General features: G+C 41.6%; 1 protein-coding gene across 8 annotated transcripts in view; it reads left to right on the top strand.

Moving 5' to 3' along the window:
* The window catches only part of KDM1B (lysine demethylase 1B), a 70,022-nt gene that overhangs the window by 4,428 nt on the left and 38,424 nt on the right, over nucleotides 1-27,170 (top strand). For 6 of the 8 annotated variants that reach the window (XR_009262754.1, XM_058732886.1, XM_058732885.1 and 3 more), the window contains 5 exons: nucleotides 808-935; nucleotides 1,968-2,057; nucleotides 2,605-2,716; nucleotides 8,383-8,502; nucleotides 24,824-24,862. Coding sequence is in view for 7 of the 8 variants with exons in the window: in XM_058732886.1 (XP_058588869.1) it covers nucleotides 808-935; nucleotides 1,968-2,057; nucleotides 2,605-2,716; nucleotides 8,383-8,502; nucleotides 24,824-24,862 (489 nt within the window). In the remaining variant the exon portion in view is untranslated. The remainder of the gene's footprint in view (nucleotides 1-807; nucleotides 936-1,967; nucleotides 2,058-2,604; nucleotides 2,717-8,382; nucleotides 8,503-24,823; nucleotides 24,863-27,170) is intronic. The other 2 variants (XM_058732888.1, XM_058732887.1) reach the window with 2 other exon arrangements.

Here is a 27,170-nt window from a genome sequence, read left to right as displayed (position 1 = left end):
TTTTTTTTATTGGCAGTGCTGAGAGCATACAACTGCTCTAATTAAAGAAAGCCTGAGAGTGCCTTTTATTTTGACCAGTACAGCTTTTCCTGAGAAAGGCTCACGTGTTTTATTTATTGTCTTATTTTCTTAAAATATTTATTTATTTTGAGAAAGGAAAAAACAGAGCAGGGGAGGGGCAGATAGAGGGAGAGTGAGAATCCCAAGCAGGCTCTGCCCAACACAGGGCTCGATGTCATGAACCTCGAGATCACGACCTGAGCCCAAATCAAGAGTTGGCTGCTTAACCCACTGAGCCACCCAGGTGCTCCGGCTCGCGTGTGTTTCGGTGTTCTCCTCAGAGACCTGTCGTTCAAGTGCTCCTTGTGTATTTCTAGCCTGTCCGTGAATTCCTTGCACTCTGCTGTCTCAGGGAAGTTGCTGTCTTATCAGCCCTTCCCCCGCTGCCAGGACGTTGTTGATTTTCATAAGGTGGAAGTTATTTCTGTAGTAAAAACCTTCTACCTCCTTCGGGGCGCCTGGGTGGCGCAGTCGGTTGAGCGTCCGACTTCAGCTCAGGTCACGATCTCGCGGTCCGTGAGTTTGAGCCCCGCGTCGGGCTCTGGGCCGACAGCCCGGAGCCTGTTTCCGCTTCTGTGTCTCCCTCTCTCTCTGCCCCTCCCCCGTTCATGCTCTGTCTCTCTCTGTCCCAAAAATAAAAAAACGTTGAAAAAAAAAAATTTTAAAAAAACCAAAAAAAAGCCTTCTACCTCCTTCACTCCTCGCCCTTCTGGGGAAATTGTAACCTCACAGCTGGTTCTTCTTCAGGCCAAGAAGAAAGCAACAGAGACAACAGACGAGGATGAAGACGGCAGTTCAGAGAAGAAATACAGGAGGTGTGAAAAGTCAGGCTGCACAGTAGCGTGTCCCGTGTGCTTTGCAAGTGCTTCTGAAAGGTCGGTGTGGACGGGGTGCGTCAGCTTCCCATTCCTGCTCAGGAGAGCATTCTCGGTGGGAACGTCATCTTCCAAGATGGTTTTCCTAAAGATGGAGATAGGTAGCATGAGTCGTTTAAGAATAGAGACAGTCCCCCTGTACGCTTCCTCTGCTCGACCTAGATGAGAAGCTCTACGCAGTGGCCAGTGTCCTCGGGTCCCATGCACCGTGGCCGTATTGCTCCTGGGGGTTGAGGGGGGCGGGGGGGGGGGGACACTGGAGGGCAGACCATGGGCTCCCCTGGGAGCCCAGCACATGGATACTTTCCCTGTGCTTCCTCTCCTGCTCAGATAACCTGTCTCCTCTTCCAGCGGACACATACGGGTCTCACTGAAACCATGAAGCCACCAGCACTCTTGCCATTTTTATTGGGATGACCCAAGCATGACCTTTTACTTCCAGAGAAGAGTCTTCAGATAAGGCTTCAGATTCCATAAAACCTGGCAAACAATTCCCCATTTTTATTTTCTAGTCACACAGAGGTGCTGGTGTTAGCGTTCACTGCAGCATTGTATTTCATTCTTTGGCGACATCATTGGCTGTTTGACAGGTTACGTTTGCCAGATACGTTTGCTTGATGGTCAGATTCCAGCTGGCCGGATTTGTTCACTACTCAGTATCGGGGCCATATGTTATTGCCAGAGACTGCACTTGTCTCCTTCATACACGTGAAGCTTGCAGGAAGCACAGTGACACCCCTTGTATCATGTCATAAAACTCTATCATTGCTCCGGGGAGTCTTGGTAAAACTTCGAAGCCCTGGGTCCTTCTGGGGTCTGGGTTAGGTAACTGTGAATCTGAGCCCCTATGCCCTCACCGTGTATCATGGATGAAACATCCTTTCAGTTTCCCCTGTCATCAACTCTTGGTTGTTAGGATTCTAAGTGGAGATCGCACAAAATGGGCTTGTAGAATGTGCTTAATACACGTGTTTAAAAAGGGAGAAGAAATGCTTACTCATCACCAAAGCTGCGCGTCTTTGCTATTTTCAGATGTGCCAAAAATGGTTACACGTCCCGATGGTATCACCTCTCCTGTGGGGAACATTTCTGTAATGAATGCTTTGACCATTACTACAGAAGGTTTGTTCACTAATTGTTGGAGGTTTCCATGGTGGAGGGCACGGTGGTGGGAGGGGTGGGGGAGGCGGAAGGGGTCAGGCAGTTAAGACGGAGCCCACAGGCTTACTGAGTTACTCCCCCATTCCAACCATGCCAACTACAGCCGTGCCAGAATTTCGATGCAGTAGTTTGCTGTGTGCGTGCTTATGTGCGTGCATACTCAGGGCTCAGAAAGTATCTGCTGTGAGATAGTCATTGTTTTCACTCTGCAAGTTGTGAAAAATGTGGGCACTGCTTTGCTATTCTGTGACCGGGCATGGGTGCAGAGATTTTGGGGAGGATGCTGACGACTACAAGGTGCTGGACAGTCATCCCTTCTTAATAGTTTTCGATACTAAACTGGAATGACCTCAGCCTTCCCGACAGCCTGTTTGAAGGGCACCAAGGTAACTTTCCCCCTTCTTAATGACAGGGCTAGTTAAATCCTTTACGTAAGACTTTCTAACCTGCTTCCTGTTTTTGAAAACCTGGTGAACTTCTAGCTTGATATTTTTATTTATTTTTTCAGCCATAAGGATGGATATGACAAATATACTACCTGGAAAAAAATATGGACTAGCAACGGGAAAACCGAACCTAGCCCCAAAGCTTTCATGGCAGACCAGCAGCTCCCGTACTGGGTAAAAAAAAATATAATGCTTTATTGTGCTGGAAAACGTTTGTGGAGCCAAAGGCAAGAATGGATGAAAATACTGATTTTTTAGGAAATCTTTCTATTATTACACTTACTCTTCTTTCTGTGTCTTAAAGCATATCACCTTTTTTGTTTTTGTAGAAAACTTAGATAATTCACTTACTATAAAGAAGAAACTAAACTAAAAGTGCCACCAGTTGATACACATCTCTCAAATCTTTTTTTCTGTTCATATTTTTATGTGTATGTTGAAGCACAGTTGCATACTTTTATACACAAATCCTAATTAGGTTAAAAATCATACTTTGTGTATAATTTTTTGTAGTATTTAGTTTATTAACTTTATATTACTTTTCCATGTAGCCATGCTTGAAGATATATTTTAATGATTGTGTATATTATTAGGTAAATACACCATCATTTAATAAATGGCTAATTTTTAAAATATGAGGTAACTCTGAGTTTCTCTTGTACACTTAAAATTTATTAATTGCTTTTTTACGTTTATTTATTTATTTTGAGAGAGAGGGAGAGAGAGAGAATCCCAAGCAGGCTCTGTCAGCACAGAGCCTGATGTGGGGCTCCAACCCATGAGCCATGAGATGATGAGCTGGATGCCCAACTGACTCAGCCACCCAGGCGCCCCTAAAAGTTTTTTTATTGATGCAAAGCTCACATAACAAACTTAACTATTCTTTCATTAAGTTTTATTTAAGTAACCTCTATACCCAACATGCGGCGCGAACTCCCAACCCTGGAACCGGGAGTCGCATGCTGTTCCACTGAGCCAAGCAGGCATCCCTAAACTATTTTAAAGTGCACAGTGTAGAGGCATCTATTACACTGACAGTGCTGTGCAACCAAATACTAATTGCAAAGCCTCTTCGTCGTTCACAGAAGAAACCTGTGCCCATCAAGCAGTCCCCTTCCATTTCCGCTCCCGCAGCTCCTGACAGCCCCTGATCTTTATGGATTACCTCTTTAGGATGTTTTACGTAAAGGAATCATGCAGCACGTGACCTTTCGTGACTGGCTTCTTTCTCAGAGCATAACGTTTTTGAGGTTTATCTATGTTGTACTTCATTCCTTTTCATGGGTGATGTTCCATAGTGTGGGGTGGTCAGATTCTATTTATCCGTTTATCTGATGACATTTGGGTTGTTGTCACCTTTTTGTTATTGCAAGTCGTTGCTGCTGTGCACATTTGTGTGTGAATATTTGAATTACCTGCTTTCAGTTCTGTTTGGTACATATATACCTTGGAATAAAATTGCTGGGTCATATGGTAATTCTATGTTTTACTCTTTGAGGGACTTGTAGACTGTTCTCCGTAGCAGATTGCTGTACTGTCTTCGTTCCCAGCGGTAGTGCATGAGGCTTCAGATTTCACCATATCCTCACTCTCGTTTCCCATTAATTTGATTCTACGTATCGTAGTGGGTGTGAGTGACAGATACCCCTCGCGGGGTGTCTTGCTGTGGTTTTGATTTCTGTAACGACTAATGCATTTTGTGTGTGTGTGCTTGTTGGTCATTTGTTTATCATCTTTGGAGAAATAACTAAGTCTTGTGTCCATTTTGAAATATTATTGATTCCCTATGCTGTACATTTCGTTTCTGTGACTTAACTAATAATTGGAAGTTTGTAGGTCTTAGTTGCCTTCACCTATTTTGCCCATCCCTCTATCCACCTCCCTCTGGCGACCAGCAGTTCTCTGTATTTGAATCTCTTTTTGTTGTTGTTGTGATTAATTTATTTTGTAGGTTCCACATATAATCAAGATCATACAGTATTTGTCTTTCTCTGACTTATTTCACTTAGCACAATGCTGAGTTCATCCATGTTGTTACAAATAGCAGAGACTCATTGTTTTCTATGGCTGTGTTCTATTGTATATGTATATCCCACATTATCATCTATTTTATTTTGAGAGTGTGCAAGCATGTGAGAGTGGGGGAGGGGCAGAGAGAGAGAGAGAGAGAGAGAGAGAGAGAGAATATCCCAAGCAGGCTCCATGCTGCCACTGCAAAGCCTGATGTGGGGCTTGGTCTCACGAACCATGAGATCATGACCTAAGCTGAAATCAAGAGTCAGATGCTTAACCAACTGAGCCACCCAAGCACCCCCTACACCACATCTTCTTTCTCCATTCATCTATTGATTGACACTTGGGTTGCTGTCATAATTTGGTTATTGTAAACAAGGCTGCAGTAAACATAGGGGTGCATGTATCTTTTCAAATTAATGTTTTCATTTTCTTTGGGTAAATACCTAGTAGTGGAATTATTGGATCATATGGTATTTTGATTTTTTATTTTTTGAGGAAACTTCATATATATTCCACAGTGGTTGCCCCAATTTACATTCCTACCAACAGTGCATGAGTGTTCCCTTTTCTCCACATCCTCACCAACACTTACTATTTACGTTATTTTTGATGTTTTTTTTTTTTTTTTTCTTTTGAGGGAGTGGGAGTGGAAGGGGCAGAGAGAGAATCCCAGGCAGGCTCCACACTGTCAGCATAGAGCCTGATGTGGGGCTCGAACTCACAAACCATGAGATCATGACCTGAGCCCAGATCAAGAGCTGGATGCTTAATTGACTGAGCCACCCAGGTGCCCCTATTTCTTGACTTTTTAATACTAGTCCTCCTCGTAGGCTTAAGGTGATATCATTGTGGTTTGGATTTGTATTTCCCTGGTGATGAGTGATGTTGAGCATCATTTCATGGGTCTGTTGGTCATCTGTATGTCATCTGTGGAAAAATGTCTGTTCAGGTTCTCTGCCCATTTTTTTTTTAAATTTTTTTTTTTTTAACGTTTATTTATTTTTGAGACAGAGGGAGACAGAGCATGAACAGGGGAGGGGCAGAGAGAGAGGGAGACACAGAATCTGAAACAGGCTCCAGGCTCTGAGCTGTCAGCACAGAGCCCGACGTGGGGCTCGAACTCACAGACTGTGAGATCATGACCTGAGCCGAAGTCGGACGCTTAACCGACCGAGCCACCCAGGCGCCCCATCTCTGCCCATTTTTAATCAGGTTATTTGTTTTCTTGGTGTTGAGTCGTAAAAGTTCTTTATATATAGTTTGGACGTTAACTCTTTATTGGACGTATCACTTGCACGTCTTTTCCTATTCACTGGATTGCCTTTGGGTTTTGTTGATGGTTTCTTCACTGTGCGAACTTTTTATTTTGATGTGTTCCCAGTAGTTTATTTTTGCTTTTGTTTCCCTTGCCTTAGGAGACCTATCCATAAATAATGTTACTAAGGCCAATGTCCATGAAATTACTGCCTGTGTTTTCTTTTAGTAGTTTTATGGTTTCAGGTCTCACATTTAGATCTCTAACCCATTTTGAGTTTATTTTTGTGTATGGTGAGAGAAAGTGGTCTGGTTTCATTCTTTTGTAGGTAGCTGTCCAGTTTTCTCAGCACATTTATTGAAGAGACTGTGTTTCCCCCATTGTATGTTCTTGTCTATTGTAGATTAATTGATCATATAGACATGGGTTTATTTCTGGGCTCTCTATCTTGTTCCATTGACCTGTGTGTCTGTTTTTGTGCCAGTACCGTAGTGTTTTGATTACTACAGCTTTGTGGTATATCTTGAAATCTGGGATTGTGATACCTCCAGTTCTTTTCTTTCTCAAGATTGCTTTGGATTCAAGGTCTTTGTGGCTTCATACAAATTTTAGGATTATTCTAGTTCTGTGAAAAATGCTGTTGGTATTTTGGTAGAGATTCCACTAAATCTGTAGATTGCTTTGGGCAGTATGGACATTTTGACAATAGTCTTTCAATCCGTGAGCATGATATATCTTTCCATTTGTGTCATCTTCAGTTTTTTCCATTAATATCTTAGTTTTCAGAGTACAGATCTTTCACTTCCTTGGTTTACTTTATTCCTAGGTATTTTTAAATTTGGTGTAATTGTAAATTGGGATTGTTTTTTTTTTAATTTCTCTTTCTGCTACTTCGTTAATTAGCATATAGAAAGGCGACAGATTTCTGTATGTTAATCTTATATTTTGCAACTTTACTGAATTTATTTATTCTAATAGTTTTTTGGTGGAGTCTTTAGAGTTTTCTATATATGGTATCATGTCATCTGCCAGTAGTAACAGTTTTACTTCTCCCTTACCAATTTGGATGCCTTTTATTTCTTCTTTTAAATGCTTATTTGCTTTTTTGAGAGAGAGAGAGAGAGCAAGAGTGAGAGAGAGCGAGAGCGAGCACAAGCGGGGGAGGGGCAGAGAGAGATGGAGACATAGGATCCAAAGCAGGCTCCAGGCTCTGTGCTGCCAGCACAGAACCCAACACGGGACTTGACCTCTCGAATTGCAAGATCATGACCCGAGCTGAAGGCAGACTTTTAACCAACTGAGCCACTTAGGCTCCCCGTGCTTTTTATTTCTTTATGCAGCAATCAGACAAAAATAAATAAATAAATAAAAGGCATCTTTTTCCCATTTTTAATTGGGTTGTTTATCTTTTGTTGTTGAATTGTAAGAGTTCTTTATATATTTTGGATCCTAAGCCCTCATGATATACGACTTGCAAATATTTTCTCCTATAGGTTGCCTTTTTACTTCTTTTTTTTTTTTTTTTAACGTTTTTATTTATTTTTTTTTGAGACAGAGAGAGACAGAGCATGAACGGGGGAGGGTCAGAGAGAGGGAGACACAGAATCCGAAACCGGCTCCAGGCTCTGAGCTGTCAGCACAGAGCCCGACGCGGGGCTCGAACTCACGGACCGTGAGATCATGACCTGAGCCGAAGTCGGCCGCTTAACCGACTGAGCCACCCAGGCGCCCCGCCTTTTTACTTCTTGATAGTGTCTTTTGATGCATAAAAATTTTTAATTTTGAAGTTCAGTTTATCCATTTTTTCTTTTGTTGCTTGTGTTTCTGGTGTCATATCCAAGAATCCATTGCCAAATCTGAGGTCCTTAAGATTGACTTCTGTGTTTTCTTCTAAGAGTTTTATCACTTTAGCTCTTCATTTAGGTATTTGATCCATTTTGAATTAATTTTTGTATGTATGTGAAGGAGGTGTTCAACTTTATGGATAGCTGCACACTCAAAAAATAAACCTTTTACTTCGGAATAATTTTAAATGTATGGAAAAGTTGCAAGGATAGTAACAGAATTCCAATGTGTCCTCTATCCAGTTTCTCCTGATGTTGTCACCCAACAGCCATGATATTGAGCTCAGAAAATAACATTGGTATAGTACCAATAACTGTATTACAGAATTTATTTGGATTTCATTGTTTTTTTTTTCACTAGTGTCTTTTTTTTTTTTTTTTTTTTTAAAGCTGTTCCAGGATCCAGTTCTGTTTAATGTCCATACTTTTTGACTAAATTTAGCTCTGATTATTTCTTTGGGTTAAAGCTGTAAAGCCTTTATTACAACAGTACTTAGATCTCCTTTGTGCTTTCTTCGTGCCTGAGCTGGTATTGAATCAGTATTTACTTTATGCGGTAAAAGCGGATTATATGGGTGCCGGTCATGCAAGGAGGAGAAAAAGTACTTAGTGCAAAAAGGTTGGTCAGATCGGGTGGAAAAGATGGCAGACTGAGTGGTAGAGGATGGAAATGCTAGCATAAGATTAGCCAACTCATTGACCTTGACATATTACTTTCCATGTAGGTTCAATGTACAAAACCTGAGTGTAGAAAATGGAGACAACTTACCAAGGAAATCCATCTTACTCCACAGATAGCAAGGACCTACCGATGTGGTATGAAATTGAATTCTACTACTGTTAAGGTATGATCTCTGTTGGTTTTCCTTTTGAATTAATGGATGGGTTAATTTAGTTGTAAGTAGTGATGGTGTGTATTTTTCATTTACTGTATTTTTTTCCTCATCTTTTTTGAAAGTTTATTTTGAGAGAGAAAGAGTGAGTGGGGGCGGGGCAGAGAGAGAGAATCCCAAACAGGGCTCGATCCCATGACCTGATCATGACCTGAGCCAAAGTCAGACGCTTAACTGAGTGAGCCACCCCGGCGCCCCAGTTTTTCATTTATTGTATTGATGATTGTATTGGTCCATGAATAACAGAACCCTAACTACAATGGCTTAACTGAGGATTTTATTTTTTTTTCATTATAATCAGTTCGGAAACCATGTGTCCGGGCTTGGTGTGGCTGTCCAGGTTCGGTCTCCCTTCTAGTTTCTAGTCCCATCAGAAGGTGGTTGTGGTACCATCAGCCATTGTATCCAGATTCTAAGCAGAGAAGATGAGAAAGGCAAAGAGCAAGAGGGGTGTGCCAGCTGAGCTTCACCCTTTTTTACTGGTGTAATAGTGGCTTTCCAGAAAGTTCTAACAGTAGATTTCTCTTTACATTTCATTGGCTGGAACAGGATCACGCAGCTACTCTGAACAACAGTAGAGATAAAAGAAGAAAGTATTTTAAAACTGAGCATGTTGATGGGGCGCCTGGGTGGCGCAGTCGGTTAAGCGTCCGACTTCAGCCAGGTCACGATCTCGCGGTCTGTGAGTTCGAGCCCCGCGTCAGGCTCTGGGCTGATGGCTCGGAGCCTGGAGCCTGTTTCCAATTCTGTGTCTCCCTCTCTCTCTGCCCCTCCCCCGTTCATGCTCTGTCTCTGTCTGTCCCAAAAATAAATAAAAAACATTAAAAAAAAAAAAAAAAAAAAAAACTGAGCATGTTGAAATAGCAAACAAAAGCAGGATTCTTTTAGCAAGGTAGAAGGGATGGATGGATAGGTTTGGGCAATTAGGAATCTGATATAGTTGGTACAGGGTCTTTTTGTTTGTTTTTGTTTTTTGACAAGTGGCAGTTAGTGTTTAAAAGTGTCATTTTTGTTAGTGTTTTATTTATTTTGTATGTTAGGTTCAGGTATATAATATAGTGATTCAGTAATTCTATACAGTACTCAGTGTTCATCATGATAAATGTACTCTTAATCCCCATCCCCCCACTTACCTCCTCTTTGGTGATCATCTATTTGTTCTTTACATTTAAGAGTCTGTTTCTTGGTTTGTGTCTTTTTTTCCTTGATTGTTTTCTTAAATTTCACATATGTGTGTCATCATATGGTATGTCTTTCTCTGACTTATTTTGCTTAGCATTATATGCTAAAGCTCTGTCTGTGTTGTGCACATGGCAAGAGTTCATTTTTTATGGTTGAGTACTAATCCATTGTGTGTGTGTGTGTGTGTGTGTGTGTGTGTGTGTGTATATATACATATATATACCACTGCTTCTTTATCCATTCATCTATTGATGGACACTGGGCTGCTTCCATTCTTTGGCTGTTGTAAATAATACTGCAATAAACATATGGGTGCATGTATCCCTTTGCATTAGTGTTACGGTATTTTTTGGGTGAATACCCAGTAGTGCAATTACTGGATGATAAGGCACTTCTATTTTTAACTTTTTGAGGAACCTCCATACTGTTTTCCACAGTGGTTGCACCAGTTTGCATTCCCACCAACAGTACAGGAGGGTCCTTTTTCTCCACATCATTGCCAACACTTGTTTCTTGTGTTGTTGATTTTAGCCATTCTGGCAGGAGTGCCTCATTGTAGTTTTGATTTGCATTTCCCTGAGGATGAGTGATGTTGGGCATCTTGTCATGTGCCTGTTGGCCATGTGTATGTCGTCTTTAGAAAAACGTCTATTCGCGTCTTCCCCATTTTTGATTGGATTATTCATTTTTTGGGTGTTGAGTTGTATCAGTTATTTATATAGTTTGCGATCTGTTTATCAGATATGTCATTTGCAAATATGATCTCCCATTCATTAGGTGGCTTTGTAGTTTTGTTGATTGTTTCCTTCATCGTGCAGAAGCTTTTTATTTTGATGTAGTCCCAATAGTTTATTTTTGCTTTTGTTTCCCTTGCTTCTGGAGACATATCTAGAAAAATGTTGCTTTTGCCAGTGTCAAAGAAGTTACTGCCTGTGTTCTCTTCAAGGATTTTTATGGCTTGCAGTGTTACATTTAGGTTTTTAATGCACTTTGAGGTGTGTGTGTATGATGTAAGAAAGTGGTCTAGTTTCTTTCTTTTGCATGTAGCTGTCCACTTTTTTTTTTTAAGCACCATTTGTTGAAGAGATTGGCTTTTTCCCATTGGATATTCTTAACTGCTTTGTCAAAGATTAATTGACCATATAATTGTGGGTTCATTTCTGGCTTTATATTCTGTTCTGTTGATCCATGTGTCTGTTTTTGTGCCAGTACCATACTGCCTGGATCACTACAGCTTTGTAGTGTGATTTGAAGTCTGGAAGTATGATGCCTCCAGCCTTTGCTTTACTTTTTCAAGATCACTTTGGCTGTTTGGGGTCTTTTGTGGTTCCATGCAAATTTAGGGTTGTTTGTTCTAGCTCTGTAAAAAACGCTGGTGGTATTTTGGTAGAGATTGCATTAAATCTGTACATTGCTTTTGGTGGTATGGACATTTTAACAATTTTGTTTTTCTTTTTAATATTTGTTTTTATTTTTGAGAGACAGAACGTGAGTGGGGGAGGGGCAGAGAGAAAGGGAGTCACAGAATCCGAAGCAGGTTCCAGGCTTTGAGTTGTCAGCACAGAGCCTGACGCAGGGCTCGAACTCCTGAGCCATGAGATCATGACCTGAGCTGAAGTCGGACATTCAACCAACTGAGCCTCCCAGGGTGCCCCCAGTATTTGGTTTTCTAATCCATGGGCATGGGATGTCTTTCCATTTCTTTATGTCATCTTCAATTTCTTTCATCAGTAGTTTATATTTTCAGAATACAGGTCTTTTTCTTCTTAGGTTTATTCCTAGGCATCTTATTGTTTTTTGGTGCAGTTGTAAATGGGATTGTTTTCTTAATTTTTCTTTCTGCTGCTTCGTTATAGAAATGTAACAGGTTTCTGTAGATTGAATTTGTATCCTATGATTCTAATGAATTTATCAGTTATAGCAGTTTTTTGGTAGAGTATTTTGAGTTTCCTGTGTATAGTATCATGTCGTCTACCAGTAGTGAAAGTTTTACTTCTTCCTTACTGATTTGGATGCCATTTCTTTTTGTTGTCTGATTGCTGAGGCTAGGACTTTGAGTACTATGTTGATCAAAAGTGGTGAGAGTGGGGGCGCCTGGGTGGCGCAGTCTGTTAAGCGTCCGATTACAGCCAGGTCACGATCTCGCGGTCCGTGAGTTCGAGCCCCGCGTCAGGCTCTGGGCTGATGGCTCGGAGCCTGGAGCCTGCTTCCGATTCTGTGTCTCCCTCTCTCTCTGCCCCTCCACTGTTCATGCTCTGCCTCTCTCTGTCCCAAAAATAAATAAAAAACGTTGAAAAAAAAAAAAAAGTGGTGAGAGTGGACATCCTTGTCTTGTTTCTGACGTTAGGGGAAAAGCTCTGTTTTTTCCCATTGAGGATGATGTTAGCTGTGGGTTTTTCATACATGGCCTTTGTTATGCTGTGTTCCCTCTAAACCAGCTTTGTTATGGGTTTTTATCATGAGTTGATGTTGTACTTTGTTGAAATGATAATATAGTTCTTACCCTTTTTCTTACTGGTGTGATTTATTGTGTTGATTAGTTTACACATACTGAACCACCCTTGCAACCCAGGAATAGATCCCATTTAATCATGGTGTATGGTTTGTTTTCTTTTTAATGTTTTATTTTTGAGAGAGAGAAAGACCGAGCATGAGCGGGGGAGGGGCAGAGAGAAAGGGAGACACAGAATCTGAAGTAGGCTCCAGGCTCTGAGCTGTCAGCACAGAGCCCAATGCAGGGCTTGAACCCACAAGCTGTGAGATCATGACCTGAGCCAAATTCGGATGCTTAACTGACTGAGCCACCCAGGTGCACTGAATGATTTTTTAAATGTATTGTTGGATTTGGTTTGCTAGCATTTTGTTGAGGATTTTTGCATCTTTGTTCATCACAGATACTGGTCTGTAGTTGTCTTTTTTTGTAGTGTCTTTATCTGGTTTTGGAATCCAGGTAAAGCTGGCCTCATAGAATGAATTTGGAAGTTTTCCTTCCTCTTCTATTTTTTGGAATAATTTGAGAAGAATAGGTGTTAACTTTTCTCTAAATGTTGGTAGAATTCCTCTGTGAAGCCATCTAGTCGTAGACTTTTATTTATTGGGAGTTTTTTGATTACTGATTAAATTTCTTTGCTTGATTACTGATTCAACCAGTCTGTTCAAATTTTATATTTCTTCCTGGTTCTGTTTTGGTAGGTTATATGTTTCTAGGAATTTATCCATTTCTTTGAGGTTGTCCAATTTGTTGGCATGTAGTTTTCCATAATATATTTTGCAATTGTTTATATTTCTAAGATGTTGGTTGTTTCCCCTCTCTCATTTATGATTTATTTCTTTGAGTCCTTTCTCTTTTTTTCTTGATGAGTTTGGCTGGAGGTTTATCAATTGTATTGTTTTTTGTTTTTTTCAAAGAACCAGCTCCTGGTTTCGTTGATCTGTTACAGTGTTTTTTAGTTTCTGTAGCATTTATTTCTGCTCTGATCTTTTTTTTTTTTTTCTTTCCTTCCTTTTGCTGTCTTTGGGCTTCATTTGTTGTTCCTTTTCTAGCTCTCTTAGGTGCAAGGTTAGGTTGTTTAGTTGAGATTTTTCTTGCTTTTTGAAGTAAGCCTGCATTGCTATAAACTTCCCTTTTATAACTGCTTTTGTTGTGTCCCAAAGGTTTTGAACCATTGTATGTTCATTTTCATTTGTTTCCGTGTACTTTTTCATTGTGTAATAGCATGTTATTTAACCTTCATGTATTTGTGCTCTTTCCAGATTTTTTCTTGTGGTTGACTTCAAGGTTCATAGTGTTCTGGTCCGAAAAGATGCATGGTATAGGACTTTGATCATTTTAAATTTGTTGAGGCTTGTTTTGTGGCCCAATATGTGATCTCTTCTGGGGAGAGCTCAATGTGTACTTGAACATGTATTCAGCTTTTGTTTAAAAGGTTTTTTTTTTTTTAATGTTTATTTCTTTTAGAGAGAGAAAGCGCGCAAGTGTGCGCGTGAGTGGGAGAGGGGCAGAGAGAGGAAGACAGAGAATCTGAAGCTGTCAGCACAGAGCCCGACGTGGGGCTTCTACCCACCAATGATGAGATCATGACCTGAGCCAAAGTCAGACACTTAACTGACTGAGCCACCCCAGCACCCTGAATGTGTATTCTGTTTTAGGATGGAATGTTCTGAATATATCTCTCAAACCCATCTGTTCAGTGTGTCATTCAAAGCCATTGTTTCCTTGTTGATTTTCTGTTTAGATAATCTGTCCTTTGGTGTAAGTCAGGTGTTAAAGTCCCCTATTATTTTTGTATTATCGATCAGTTCCTTTCTATTTGTTAAATATTTTATGTATTTGGGTGCTTCTATGTTGAGTGCATAAATATTTATAATTGTTAGATTTTCTTGTTGGATTATTCGCTTTGCTATAAGTGTCCTTCTTTGTCTCTTTTCTTTTAAAGTCTATTTCATCTAAGTATTGCTACTCTGGCTTTCTTTTGACATCCATTTGCGTGATGTTTCTTCATCCCCTCACTTTAAATCTGCAGGTGTTTTTAGGTCTAAAATGAGTATCTTGTGGGCAGCATATACATGGGTCTCGTTTTTTAATCCATTTTGTAAACTCGTCTTTTTTTTTTTTTTTTTTTTTTTTTTATTTTGAGAGAGAGTGCATGCGTGTGTGAGAGGGGCAGAGAGAGAGAGAGAGGGAGAGAGAATCCCAAGCAGGCTCCATGCTTTCAGCATAGAGCCGGATGCGGGGCTTGATCTCTCGAACTAGGAGATCATGATCTGAGCCCCAGTCAACTGCTTGGCTGACGGAGCCACCCAGGCGCCCCAACCTATGTCTTTTGCTTAGAGCGTTTAGTTCATTTACATTCAATGTTATTGATGGCCATATATTTATTGTCATTTTATTACTTGTTTTGTGACTGTTGCTGAAGATTTTCTCTGATCCTTTCTTGTCTTTCTTTCATGGTTTGCTGGTTTTCTTTAGCTCTCTATTTGGATTTCTTTTTTTTTTTTAATTTTTTTTTAACGTTTATTTATTTTTGAGACAGAGAGAGACAGAGCATGAACAGGGGAGGGTCAGAGAGAGGGAGACACAGAATCCGAAGCAGGCTCCAGGCTCTGAGCTGTCAGCACAGAGCCCGACACGGGGCTCGAACTCACGTACCGCGAGATCATGACCTGAGCTGAAGTCGGCCGCTTAACCGACTGAGCCACTCAGGCGCCCCTGGATTTCTTTTTATCCTTTGCGTATTTGTTAGTGATTTTTGATTTGTGGTTACTATCAGGTTTGTGTATAACCTCTTCTGCATATAGCAGTCTGTATTAAGCTGATGGTCATTTAGGTTTGAACCATTCTTTTTTCCTATCTTCCCCATGTTTTAGGTATAGTGTGTTATATTTTATATCCTTTTGTGTGTTTCTTGGCTGTTTTTTTTTTTTTTAAATAGAAATACTCATTTTAACTGCATTTCTGTTTTCTACCCTCATACAGTCATTTTTGGTCTCTCCTTTCCACTTAAAGAGTCCCCTTTAATATTATTTGCAGGACTGGATTAGTGGTCATGTACTCTTTTGGTTTTTGTCTGGGAAACTTTCTATCTTTCCTTCCATTCTTGATGATAGTCTTTCTGGATAGAGAATTCTTGGCTCAGGTGTTTCCCATTCAGCACTTTGAATATAACATGCCACTCCTTTCTGCCTTGGAAAGTTTCTGCTGATAGCCTTATGGAGTTTCTTTTTTTCTTTCTTTCTTTCTTTTTTTTTTTTTTTAATTAAAAAAATTTTTTTAGATAGTGCAAGTTAGGGAGGGGGCAGAGGAAGGAAGAGAGAGAATCCCAAGCAGACTCTATGCCTAGTGCAGAGCTGGACGCCTGGCTGTATCCCATGACCCTGGGATCATGAACCTGAGCTGAAATCAAGAGTCAGGTGCTCAACAGACTAAGCCACCAAGGCACCTCTGGGATTTCTTTTGTATGTAACAGTCTTCTTTTGTATTGCTACTTTTAATATTTTTTCCTTATCACTCTATTTTGCTGTGTTAATTACAGTGTGTTTTAGTGTGGATCTGCTTTTGTTGATTTTATTGGAGGTTCTCTGTGTCTCCTGGATCTGAGTATCTGCTTCCTTGCCTAGATAAGGGAAGTTTTCAGCTATCATTTCTTCAAGTAAATGCTCTTCCCCCTTTTCTCTCACTCCTTCTTCTGGGACTCCTATAATAAAATTTTACTATGTTTGATGGAATCACTGAGTTCCTTAAATCTATTCTCGCTTTGCATAATTCCTTTTAGTCTCTTTTGTTCAGCTTGATTACTTTCCATTACTCTGTTAATTCGTTCCTCTGCCTCTTCCACAGTACTGTTCATTCCATCAAGTGTGTTTCTCATTTTATTGAGCCCTTTATCTTTGCTATGTTATTCTTTTTCTTAGTGTTAAGGATCTCACTGTTGTTCTCTTTTCTCAAGTCCGTTGAGTATCCTTATGATCATTGCTTTAAATTCTCCATCAGACATGTTGCTTGTATCTATTTTGCTTAGATCTCTGACTGTGGCATTGTCCTGTTCTTCCATTTGGGGCAAATTCCTCTGTCTTCTCATCTTATGTAAGTCTGTATTCCTGTTTCTGTGTATTAGGAAAGCCAGCTACATCTGTTCTTGAGGGTAATGGTCTTATGAAGAGGAGGTCCTGTAGTGCCCTGCCATGTAGCTCCTCCTGTACCCCAGGGCCTGGAACTTCTGGGAATATCTCCAATGTGTGTTGTGAGTGCTCTGCTGTTGTGTCCTGGCCACTGTATCCTTTAGGCTCGTCATCTGCAGAGGCTCTCTTTGCCTTTTGTGGGCCGTGTTTGGTTCATGGCCTGTGTGTGCTCTAGTTTGCTTGTGAAATGGGACCTGTCACCACTGCCACTGAAACTGAGGCTTTGCAAAACTCCCAGGTGGGGAGACGTGATATGGATAAAGGTTTGCACCCGTCTTCTGGGAGACAGGGCCTGCCATGCTGGGATCGAGGCAAGCGTGACTGCGGAGGGCAAGCATGAACATGGGTGGGGGAGGCTTGGCGTAAGCAAGTTAGGTAGCAGGTGTTGGCGCTGGGTTGGTTCCTGCAGGTGGCTCTGTGTTTATGCTGAGGGGTAGGAGAGAAGTGATGCCTGACAGTTCCTTTGTTCCCAGAGGGGTCTCTCTGTGATGGCTGTCTCTCTGGGACGTGCTCTGAGATGAGCAGCGAACCTCCCCACTTTGTGCCCTGGGTGCTCTTCAGATTGCAGTTTTCATGCTGTATGTCTGAGGGCTGTTTTCCCTGCCTTCTCTCCAAGAGTAGCCCCGATGCCCTCTGGGCTCTATCCCTGCCAAGCCCACTGACCTTTCGAACTCTAGGCTTTAACTCTTGTTGGTTGCAAGAACTCACAGAATTTGTCCCTTCTTACTTTCCAAGCCATTTACTGTGGGGATATGTTTTCCCCGTGCACTCCCGTGTGCCAGTCTGTCCTTTTCCTTTCCCGCTACAGTTGCTCCCTCCCTACCACAGTGGCCACGATCCATTTCTTTCCCAAGCTTCATCTCAGCACTCATACCTTCTTTAATGTGGCCTTTTCTTCATCTTTAGTTGTGGAGTTTCTTCTGCCAGTCTTCAGATCAATTTCTCAGGTAGTTAGGGTGATTTGATAGTTCACCTAGTTTTATTCGTGGGACAAGGCAAGCCTAGGGTCCTTCTACTCCACCTCCATCTTCCCCTCTGAAAATAAAGTTTTATTGGACACAGCCACGCTCATTCATTATTGCCTATGGTTGCTTTCATGCTACAATGGCAGAGGGGTTGTGATGTAGAAAATACGATACACAGAATTTAAAATATTTACTCTCTGGCCCTTTACAGAAAATGTTTCCTGATCTCTGTTCTGACCCATGAGCATGGTATATCTCTCCATCTCTTCAGGGTCTTTAATTTCTCCCAAGAAATTGTTGAGAAATTTGTTGAGAAACAAAAAATTGTTGAGAAAAAAAAAGTGTTTTTCTCATTTCCACTGAGGGTGTCTTTTGTTAAATTTATTTCTAGATATTCTGCTTTTTCTAATTATATGTAGGATTTGTTTTTAATTTCATTGTCAAGTTGTTAAAATTATATAGAAATGCTATTTACTTCACATGTTGATTTTATACCTAGAGACTTTCTTGAATTCACTTATTAAATTTCAAAGATCGTTTATAGGTTCCTTTGGGTTTTCTACAATCACATCAACTGTGAATAAAGACTGTTTTACTCTTTTTTTTAATGTTTATTATTGAGAGAACGAGACAGAACATGAGCATGGGAAGGGCAGAGAGAGGAGGAGACACAGAATTTGAAGCAGGCTTCAGGCTCTGAGCTGTCTCAACACAGAGCCTGACGTGGGGCTCGAACCCACCAACTGTGAGATCATGACCTGAGCGGAAGTTGGACGCCCAACCAACTGAGCCACCCAGGAGCCCGTTTTACTGTTTTTTAAAAACTCAATGTTTGGGGCGCCTGGGTGGCTCAGTCGGCTAAGCGTCCGACTTCAGCTCAGGTCACGATCTTGCAGTTCATGGGTTCGAGCCCCGCGTCAGGCTCTGTGCTGACAGCTCAGAGCTTGGAGCCTGTTTCAGATTCTGTGTCTCCCTCTCTCTCTGACCCATCCCGTTCACGCTCTCTCTCTCTCTCTGTCTCAAAAATAAATAAACGTTAAAAAAAAAAATTAAAAACTCAGTGTTTGGGGCACCTGGGTGGCTCAGTCGATTAAGCGTCCAACTCTTGGTTTTGGCTCAGGTCATGATCTCACACATGGGCTGGAGCCACTCGTTGGTTTCTGCATTGCTGGTGGTGTGGAGCCTGCTTGGGATCCTGTCTCTCCCTCTCTCTCTGCTCCTCTCTCACTTGCTCTGTCTCTCTCTCAAAATAAATAAATTAAAAAAAAAACTAAAAATACAATGTTTTGGGACACCTGGGGGGCTCAGTCAATTACGTGTCTGACTCTTGATTTTGGCTCAGGTCATGATCTCACCATCATGAGATCGAGCCCCTCCTCACACTCCACGCAGGGTGTGGAGCCTGCTTGAGATCCTCCCTCCCTCCACCCCTTCCCTGCTTATGCACGCATGCTCTCTCTCTCAAAAAAACAAACATATATATGTGTATGTGTATATGTATACATATATATATATATATATATATATATATATATATATGTATATATATATAAAATCTCGGTTGTTTTCTCTTTCTTCTTGTCTTATTACATTGGTCAGGACCACCAGTACAGGGTTGAGTAGAAGTTGGAAAACAGACATCTTTGTCTTGTTACTGACCTGAGAAGGAATGTGTTCGGTATTTTTTTCATTATGTATAGCGTTGGGTGTAGTTTTTCTTGGACGTCTTTTATCAGACTGAGAAGGTTCCTGTCTATTCCTAGGTTTCTGAGAACTTTTTATTATGAACAGATGTTGGATTTGTTTTTAATTCTTTTTAATGTTTATTAATTTTTGAGAGATAGAGAAGCACGAGCGCGGAAGGGGCAGAGAGAGAGAGACACACACACAGAATCCAAAACGGGCTCCAGGCTCTGAGCTGTCAGCACGGAGCCTGATGTGGGGCTTGAACCCAAGAACTGGGAGATCATGCCCGGAGCTAAAGTCAGACACTTAGCAGACTGAGCCACCCAGGAGCCCCACAGATGTTGGATTTTGTGAAAAACTTTCTCTGCATTTTTTATGATGATCATATTGGTTTTTCACCTTTAATCTGTTAATGTAGTGAATCACACAGATTCTGGCATGTTGAAACAGCCTTGCGTTCCTGGGGGAAAAAATACCACTTGTGCTTAATATGTTATCCTTTTAATGTATTGTTGGATTCGGTTTGCTGATGCCTTGTTTGGGAATTCTGCACCTGTGTTCATGATGAATACTATCTGTCATTTTCTTATAATATCCTTGCCAAGTTAGTTCTGGTATCCAAGTTATGCTGGCTCCATAAGACAATTGAGAAGTATATCCTCCTCCTCTAAAGAGTTTGTGTAAGACTGATATAATTTCTTTCTTACTGTTTGGTGTGATCGGTTGTGAGGACATTAGGCCAGTTTTCTTTGTGAGAAGTTTTGAAATTACAAATTCAATGTTTTTAACAGATGCATGGTTTATTCTACATGTTTTACATGGTTGTATTTATTTATTTTTATTTTTAAGTAATCTCTATACCCGATGTAGGTCTCAGTCTCACAACCCTGAGATCAAGAGTCGCACGCTCCACTGCCTGAGCCTGCCAGATGCCCCTAGGTGGTTGTGGTTTTGAAGAAATTTGTTTATTTCATCTACATTGTCAAATTTCTTAGAGTTGTTTGTACTGTTCCCTCATTCCCCTTTTAATGTCAGTGGGATCTGTGGTGGTATCCCTGTTTTATTGATGTTGGTATGTGGGAGTGAAGGGTGGAAAGTACACATGTAAGCCTGGGATCAGGGTCCCGGAAGTAGCCAGTCTTATTCTGAAACCTTTCGATTTAGCCCTAAATTGGTGTGCAAGCTGAACCTTCAGACTAGAAAGTCTCTTAGTGGGATAGGAGAGAAAAATATGGGAGGGGGCTGATGTTCATTTTTTAGGCTGAGTGGGGACACGGACGGGAATTGGGGTTTGAGTAGTGAAGGCATGAGGAGCTTGTATGGCAAAGGGGAGCCTGTCCAGCCAGCAAAACAGTAACATGGCTGCACTGAACTTAACTAGCACCTGTGCCCCAGATGACTTCTCAAGTGAAAAGTCGCCTCAGTCACGTTTCATTATAATATTTAAAGGAGAGCTCAAGCCAGAGATCAGTCAAAAATAGACTATTTTTTTAGGCTTCGTGCCCAGTGCAGAGCCCAATGTGGGGCTCGAACTCTCAACTCTGAGAACAAGGCCTGAGCTGAGATCAGAGTCAGATGCTTAACTGATTGAGCCACCCAGGCACGCCCCAGCTATTTTAATAGATGCTAGCCTTTGGACCATTTTCACCCAGCCTATTTTTGTGAAGTTTCTAAACAGTTGTTCTAAACGATTAAAAAAAATATTTTGTTGTATGGAAACCAATTTGACAATAAATTTCGTATTTAAATAAATAAAAATCTTTAAAAAATATATATTTTGGATAACTTGCATAATAATGTTACTTACTAAATGCTAGGTGTGTTTTACACACAAAGTTTATGTGAAAATCACTTCGTCCTGTCCTTCAACTGGCTGTGGTTTGGCTGTGGTTTAACTGTGGTTTGGAGTTACCCATGACCCCTCTTATCTTTTACATGTAATGATGGAAAATACAATTTTGACTTTATTTCTACTGATGGTTCAGGTCATTTGTGTCCCTTTTCTCATTGAACTTGATTTTTCTTCGGGTGGTCTATGTCATTTTCACTTTCTTAAATTTAAGCCACTTTGAAAAGTCTAAGGTTTTCTTTAGAATGAGCTTGTTTTTAGAAAAATAGTATGTTTGTCATTGAAAAATTGAAGCAGTATAGAAAAGAACAAAGATGATAGCAAAAAACAAATTCATTGAGTCACCATCATGAAATAACCATTGTTAGATGAGGTTTATTCAAGAGTGTTCCCACATCTGTGCAAGGAGAAGGCCTGGTTGACAGATACCTTCATACTGAGGAAAAGTACTCTTGCTGGTTTTATGTTAAATGATTGCATTTCTTTATTCTTTAGTCTTTATTTTTTTAGATTTTGAAAAAAATTTTGTTTTTAGGTAATCTCTACACCCAGTGTGTGGCTCAGACTCAACACCCCAAGATCAAGTGTTGGACGTTTCACTGACTGAGCCAGCCAGGCACCCCTAAGTGATTGTGTTTAATTCAACAAAACTTAAAAAAAAAGAACAAGCCAAAGTGAAAGAAGTTGCTGAACGTGGGATGATTATTTCTTCATCACAAGGGATAGTAGTTTCTAGAAACCCCCAAACGGTTAACATACAATGAGAATGTTAGGAGGTTGGAATCGCTGTTGTTTGTTTGTTTGTTTATTTTTGAGAAAGAGAGAGAGCGCCCACGAGCACGAGTGGGGGAGGGGCAGAGAGAGAGAGAGACACACACACACACACACACACACACACACACACACAGAATCCTAAGCAGGCTCCAGGCTCTGAGCTGTCAGCACAGAACCCAGTGTGGGGCTTGAACTCACAAACTGTGAGCTCATGGCCTGAGCCGAAGTCAGACACTTAACCAACTGAGCCACCCAGGCACCCCTCTTCTTAACCAACTGAGCCACCCAGGCTCGCCATTTTAATCATAAATGTCATAAAATGGCATATTTTAATCTTAGATGTTACAAGTTGACACCTGGCCATGAAAGGGGAGAAAAGCAAGTTACATCACACTTCAGTCCACCTCACCTTTTCCTTGCTCCTAATTCTTGTTAGTGTTTTCTTGTTTGGTTTTATTTTCTAGTTTGCCTTGTTGGAGTAGCTGTTGTGTTATTTATTTTCTGTAACCATAATTCCTCCTCTGTTTACTCTTGGTCCTGTGTTTCTGTGGCTTTACTGCTCTCCATGATTTCTTTTAGCACGGTTCCTTCTCTCCTCACATCTTTATTTTGATTCATCACATGGTTGGAAATATTTTAACACCAAGTCTTTTTTCTCAGTGGAGCTCAGAGGTGTCAGATTCCTTACGTTTTTGAAAATGTAATTGTCTTTCTCTCCTCCTGCTTCCCACCGTCTTAAAGTTCAAGGTTTTATGGTCTTCTTAAATTCCAGCTTCTTACTATGGTATCGCATTTTCCCAATCTCCTTTTTCTCTCCAGAGATCTTCCTTTGAGACCCATTGCTGTAGTCTCAATTGATTGCCATCCATAGCCTGATCTTTTGAAATATTTATTTAAATGGTGTTTATTGACCCAGAGTCACTTTGGTCTTCAGCTCAGTATTCTGTCAAGGACAAAGTCTGGAAGGGTTTATTTGTAAAACAATATTAAACAGAATGGTAGCCAGCACCACATGCTGTTTTGGAGCTTGCTTTTGTCGGTTTATATCTCTTAAAGATGCTTCTGTATCAGTGGATAAAGATCTCTTTTTTCTTAAAGACGGCATAATACAGTCCACTGAATGCATGAATCCTGATGAATTTAGTCTGATTAAAGGGTATGTGGGTGACTTTTAAATGTTTACTGTTACTGACATGCTACAGTGAATAGCTTTGTATCTATGCTGTTTTCAGTATATTTGTAGAATCATTTCCCAGAAATGAAGTTTTTTTTTTTCTTTTTTTAATGTTTATTTGAGAGAGAGAGAGAGTGTGTGAGGAAGGGTCAGAGAGAGAGAGGGAGACACAGAATCCTCAGCAGGCTCCAGGCTCCGAGCTGTCAGCAGCACAGAGTCCGACGCGGGGCTGGAACTCACAAACTGCGAGATCATGACTGGAGCTGAAGTTGGACGCTCAACCGACTGAGCCACCCAAGCGCCCCAAGTTTTGTGGTTTTTTTTTTTTTTTTTTAATGTTTATTTTTGAAAGAGAGCATGAGGGTCTGGGGCGGGGGGGGCGGCCAGAGAGAGAGGGAGACACAGAATCTGAAGCAGGTTCCAGACTCTGAGCTGTCAGCACAGAGCCCAACTTGGGGCTTGAACTCGAGAACTGTGAGATCATGACCTGAGCCGAAGTCGGAAGCTTAACTGACTGAGCCAAGTGTCCCTAGAAATGAAATTTCTGTGTCAAAGTATATACGGTCATTTTATTGTGAGCTAATGCATAGATATGAAAGAGGATTTATAATGTTATGTAAGGAACAAAAAAGCAAAGCAAGCACTCAGGTACCCAGCATCCAGTTTTAGAAACAGAGCCCTACCAAGTCCTCTGTAACTCCCTGGGTGCCCCTCGGTAGTTACCTTTCTCTTCTTCCCCTGCAAGTATTCTGCAGTATTCTGAATTCTGCATTTACTATTCCTCTGCTTTTTGTTGCAGAGTTAATTCGTATTTATGAAACTAAAACAACGTGTAAAGTGTTCTGTGTTTCTGTACTGGTTATAAATTATGTCGTATGGTTTGTATTCCTCTGCATCTTGCTTTTTCACATGCATCCATGTTGATGCTTAAGCTCTGGTTCATTAATTTTCCCTGCTGTGCCGTCTTGCCTTGCATAAATCTACCTACCACAGTGGATCTGTTCTCCTGTTTGTGGATGTGAGGATTGTTTCTCGTTTTGGGTCTGTTAGATACAGCGAGCATTCTTGCACATGTGCAAGAGTTTCTCTGGACTATATTCCAGGGGCCAGATTTGCCGGGCCATATGGGATGCCAATCTTCAGTTTATTTGGGTAACTTTCTTATTGAAGTATACCATGCAAACAGGCAATGCCCAAATCCAAATGCATAGCTCACTGAACTTTCTCAGAGTCCCCCTTTAGCCAGCTCCCAGTGAAGAAATCCAACACTTCTCAACCCCTCAGAAGCCCCCCTGCACCCCCTTTCGCTCATACCCTCCATCCCAACTCACAGTCCTGGCTTACAACACTGGACCTGTTTTGCTGGCTTCTGAACCTTGTGTAGATGGACTCCTACGGTATGTGCTCTTCTGGGCCTGGCTTCTTGGTCCCTGTTATGTGTGGGAGCGTGTCCATGTTGTAGCGTGTGCTTTGTGGCTCGTTCCTTCTGATCGCCGTGTAGTGGTCTGCTCTTTGAACGTAACACACTTTATTTATTCTACTCTTGATGGACTTCTGCGTTGTGTTTAGTTTTTTTCTATTACGGACAGTGCTCCTTTGAACATTTCTGCTACGTCTGTTGGTGCACATGTGTGAAGGTGCCTCTCGAAAATCTGGCGGAGTTTGAATCGCTGGGCATACAGCTTGTATGTCTTAAGCTGTGAGAGAGGGTGCCCAGTTATCACGCATTTAAGTGTTGCCTATTTTGTCAAATCGCTCTCTAGATCATTCTCTTCCTTTACCTTTCCACCTGGGGCATCTTTACGGGAGTGGCTGGGTCTCCCTCACTCTCACTCCTGCGGTGTTTTATCACACTTTTTGCTTGTGCTAATGGAGTAGGTGAAAAGGGGTGTCTTACTGAGGGCACATTCACACACCTGTATTTTGTAAGCAAATCTAGTTAACACTTGGTTTTCTCTTTTGCAGCCTGAGACCTCAGATCATTGTTGCCTTCCAGAGGATCTAGTGAGTATCTGTGCACGTCCTAGACTACAGTTCAGTGTGCCTTCGATGATAAGTACTGAATAAGTCAGTGACAATAACGGTTTTATGAGTTTCTCTTTGGGTGCCAATCAAAGGCTTTTGATCTGACGTGACACCTGTATGATGGACATGTCAGCAGTAGTGGTATCATGGGTGCCCCCCCCACCACCTTAAAGAAAGAGAAGTAATTCTGTTGCTCTGAGTTAAAAGGGAAGGAGCTGATGGCTTGCCTTAGTACAAGCATCAGCCTTGTTATACTGGTTTCTTGTGGGTGACTTTGTGACCTTATCTCCATGTGAATCCTTCCAGGGAAAGAACAAGAGGCCCGTAATTTGATGGTCTTGGCCCACATTCAGCCACCAGAGTATTCTTGTGTGTTCTGACCTCTGTGTAACTGCTCTGTCCTGTCCCTGCCCACATAGGGGAGGGAAGCAGCATTTCCTGCAGGCGAAGCCTCCTCATGTTTCAATTATGGATCCTTGCTACCCGAGCTGGCAGTCTCCGTGGCCCATACAGCCCGGTCCTATGGCTGTTTCAGAAAATGACTTTTCACATTTCTGAGTTTCTAAAATTCTGAGATTCTGAGTTATTCTGCATCTCAGTAATACAAGGGTGTTACTTTGCGGTTTTTCTACATGTCTGAAACTCAGGAACTGTGACTGATTTTTAGACCAAGGGAGGATTGACACCTCTTAAATCTACTTGAAATCCATTCTGTTATATAAAGGGGTGTGTGAAGCACACGCCTATTTTTAATAATTAATTTTACCCTCAAGCATTTCCATAGGAAAGCAGTGGCCCAAATATTTTCTGGATTCAAGGTAGACAGGATGAGATTATAGATAGAAAGGAAAAAATGACTGCAAATATATTTGCAGTACCTTATGGATCTGTCTCCTGACATCAGACCCTTTTGCATGCAGAACAATCTGAAACTTTAGGACAGAGGCCATATTCTTGGGATGTAAGAACTTTAAAAAGTTTGGAAGAGATTGGGCCACCTGGGTGGCTCAGTTAAACATCTGCCTCTTCAGCTCAGGTCATGATCTCAGGGTTTGTGAGTTTGAGCCCCACGTTAGGCTCTGTGCTGAGTGTGGAGCCTGCTTGGGATTCTCCCTCCCTGCCTCTCTCCCTCTCTCCCTCCCCCTTTCCCTCTCCCTGTCTCTTCCTCCCCTCTCTCCCTCCCCCTCCCCTGCTTGCTCTCTGTTTCTTTCTCAAAATAAATAAAAATCAATTTAAAAATAAAAGTTGGGAAGAGTTCCCAGATTTGACCTGCCAGTTACTTGTGTTTGGCTAAGAGAGAGTCAGGAGCAGCTGCTTGACCCCGGTTCTATTCCTGTGGCTTTTAGGGTCACTTTGAAAGCAGGCTGTGAACTTTGAGTGCTGTATAAGCTTCTGAGAGCTGCTGTAACAAATGATCATAACCTGAGTGGCTGATGGCCACAGAAGCCTCTTGTCTCTTGGTTTCAGAGGCTATGAGTCTGAGATGAAGGCCGCTGTCCCCCTGAAGGCTTCAGGGGAGCATTCATCCTGCGTCTTCCAGCTTCCAATGTTACAAGCCACCCTGGGCGTTCCTTGGCTTGTCCAAGTATCACTGCATTCTCTGCCTTGTGACCCTCTTCCTGTGTGTCTCCCCATCCCTGTGTCTCTCTTCCTCCCCCCTTTTTTTTTAAACTTTTTTTTTTTTAAGTTTATTTATTTATTTATTTTGAGAGAGAGAGAACAGGACAGGCAGAGAGAGGAGGTGAGAGAGAGAATCCCAAGCAGGCTCTGCACCGTCAGCACAGAGCCCAGTGCGGGGCTCTAACTCACGAACAGTGAGATCAAGACCTGAGCCAAAATTAAGAGTCGGAAGCTTAACTGAGCAACCCAGGCGCCCCTCTTCTCCTCCTCTTATGTGGCCGTTAGTTGCAGTGAGTTTAGGGCTCACTCTCCTCTAGTGTGACTGATTATGCTTGTCAAGACCCTATTTCCAAAGAAGGTCACATCCTGAGGTTCTGGGTGGACACAGACTTTGGGGGAGCACCATTTAACCTAGTGTAGTGGCTACTTCATTAACTGTGCTAATCGATTCACTATGTCAAGTATGATTTCTTCTGTGGCATGTGTAGTGAAAGTGAGAGCTGGGTACTTGATGGTACCCAATCATCAAGGGTACATCAGCCGAATGGTGATGGTGCATCAGCTGAATTCTTGCCGCATGTCCAGGAGTGGCCACTGTGCCGAGTGGATGCTCTCGGAACGGCAGGATGGAGTGCTGGTGCATCAGTTGCTGTTGGAGCTGCTCACA

This window comes from Neofelis nebulosa, chromosome 6, assembly GCF_028018385.1.
Source record: "Neofelis nebulosa isolate mNeoNeb1 chromosome 6, mNeoNeb1.pri, whole genome shotgun sequence".
Classification (NCBI taxonomy): Eukaryota; Metazoa; Chordata; class Mammalia; order Carnivora; family Felidae; genus Neofelis; species Neofelis nebulosa.
Note: the sequence above shows the minus strand (reverse complement) of the source record. Positions and strands in the feature narration are given on the sequence as shown.